The sequence below is a fragment of the Thermobia domestica genome, chromosome 13, assembly GCF_964235325.1.
Source record: "Thermobia domestica chromosome 13, izTheDome1.hap1.1, whole genome shotgun sequence".
NCBI classification, from domain to species: domain Eukaryota; kingdom Metazoa; phylum Arthropoda; class Insecta; order Zygentoma; family Lepismatidae; genus Thermobia; species Thermobia domestica.
In genome coordinates this window covers 184285741-184287865 of record NC_137466.1, presented here as the reverse complement: position 1 = coordinate 184287865, position 2125 = coordinate 184285741, and the positions used below count along the sequence as shown (strand labels likewise).

The following is a 2125-nucleotide window of genomic DNA, read 5'->3' as shown; positions in this document are numbered from 1 at the left end:
TTGTACCAAAGCACTGAAGAACAAATATTTTCAAATGGTAATATCTATTCAATTTGTAAAAGATTTAAATGGTTTAATTTTGTTTTCTATTACGTATAGAATTTTCTGCATCATATGTGTAGACACATACAAACAATGCAATTCATTTTAACTATATTTTAAGTTTGTTTCTAAAACTAGTGTTAAACATATCACATTAAATTGGCAAAAAATAGGAAAATCAGCAGAATTTGTCTGGATAAAACTTTTTTTACAGTGTATATTTGGTTTAAAATATTTTCGTAATCTCATAAAATTTCCTTAGTATTAATTGCATTATTTCACACCAAATGCGTCAACAAAAGCTTCAATAACAAGCATAACTTTTTTGAAAAAAAAACTTATTTTTTAAACTTGTCAAATGTTTAATCTCTTCGCAACACCTCAAAATATTGTAGTACATCAGCAAAATATTACTTGCTACTTTATCTGCACGTAAACGGCCACTTTTGGTCACTATCAGAAATCTTAATTCGAAAAAAGCACTTTACTCAGTTTTCGTTCCTCCCCAAACGTCCAAATTTATGTTTTAACTTATTCGTCAAGAGTTCTGTTACAAAGGCGATGACGCTAAGAAATAAACCAAAGATAAGTAACAAAAACGCACCAAAGAAGTCAGAAATGTTGAAGACTCGAAATCTGTAGTTTGAAGTTTTCTTTGCTGCATTAGCCGCAACCGAATGTAAAACGTCCTGGTGCCATATTTGAATAAGACCAGCAGAATCACAAGCTTCAATAATATCTTCAAACACATCAACAAGTGGAGAACCTCTTCGCATTAAATAGAAACCAGGATAATAGGCAACTGGTTCTGAAACTATATGCATCATGGACTTCCCGGTAGAGTCAGTAAATGATTCCATTTGCATCATGTATTCTGAAACAGCTTTCATCCAAAAGAAACCGTAGTTCTTTGTTTGAACAACTTTTCTATAGCCTTCCATCACAGAATCAACTCCTACATAGTTATCATATATTGCCTTGATAGCTGGGTTTGAAGAATCTTCAAAGTAGTGACGGTTTCCGTGAATTCCACCAACCATCATGCCAGACGTCACCATTTCCTGCAAAGTGTCAATAGGAGGATACTTCTTAGGAAAAGTCAAAAATCCAAACAAAGCGGCCTGATAACTATTGAACAGAACAAAAGCTGGGTAAGACCAAGCTAAAAATACGAATCTTATTATCCCGATGTTTCCAGGATCTTTAGTTGAGATTCCTAACAAAACACACATATTTTGTAAGAACGTCAGCGTAAGAGAATCCTTTTTACGTAAAGCAACTACTTTTGTGGTGTGCATAACAAGAGAACACACTACATAAGCAACCATAGTTACCATCCAAATAACAGGTTGAAACGGAAAATAAATGTTCAACCATCGAGGATAGAATTCAGAGGCAGGTACAATAAAGGATCCGTAAATAAAATCCCTAGCATATATTGGTTCAAACAGATCCCGAAAAGTATAAACTGTAGATAAGAAACTTATATCACCTTCAAAAAGTCCTACCATTACACCAACTAACTTGCCACGTAGAGTACCGTTAGGAAATGTTTCCATTCGTTCTATCTCGCTATTTGCGCGTATCAAAATTAGAGAGAAATTAAGTTTTCTAGAAAACGTCTCAATGAGCTTCCCACTTCTGCCTTTTAAGTCAAGCTTTCCGTTGGAGTCTGTTTCAAGGATTTGATATGGTGGCATGTTCATGCTAGTAAGTATCAAGGGACATCCATGCAGATTTTTTACTTTTAGGGGAAACAGGTTGAGATTAGTTTTACTTTTATGAAGATTTAATACACACATAAACGTGTTTTTTATTTCAAGACCACAACTTTGAACATAGGGGAAATAAGTATATATGGAGAAAATGTATTCATCTGGTTCTGGCTTAGAAACGATGAGAATAATATTTAAGATGCTTTTCTCAAAAGATAGTTTGAAAATTTCGTTTATGTCTTTTTCGTTATAATTCACTGTCATTAGAACAACAATGAATTGTGATCGAGTATTCCATAATTTCAGTACTTTTATATATATAAGCAAGTATCGGAAAGAAACTACGTCTTTTAGTAGAATTACATATT

General features: G+C 33.3%; 1 protein-coding gene across 1 annotated transcript; it reads right to left on the bottom strand.

Moving 5' to 3' along the window:
* Nucleotides 1–530: 530 nt before the first annotated feature.
* LOC145667883 (ionotropic receptor 21a-like) lies at nucleotides 531–1742 on the bottom strand. Its single transcript, XM_081735314.1, has one exon. The coding sequence runs from the start codon at nucleotides 1740–1742 to the stop codon at nucleotides 531–533; it is 1212 nt and encodes a 403-aa protein (XP_081591440.1).
* Between the last annotated feature and the right edge of the window lie 383 nt (nucleotides 1743–2125).

Bases quoted from the DNA above. Each gene is read 5' to 3' on its own strand.
- LOC145667883 (XM_081735314.1), bottom strand. From the start codon at position 1,742: ATGCCACCATATCAAATCCTTGAAACAGACTCCAACGGAAAGCTTGAC.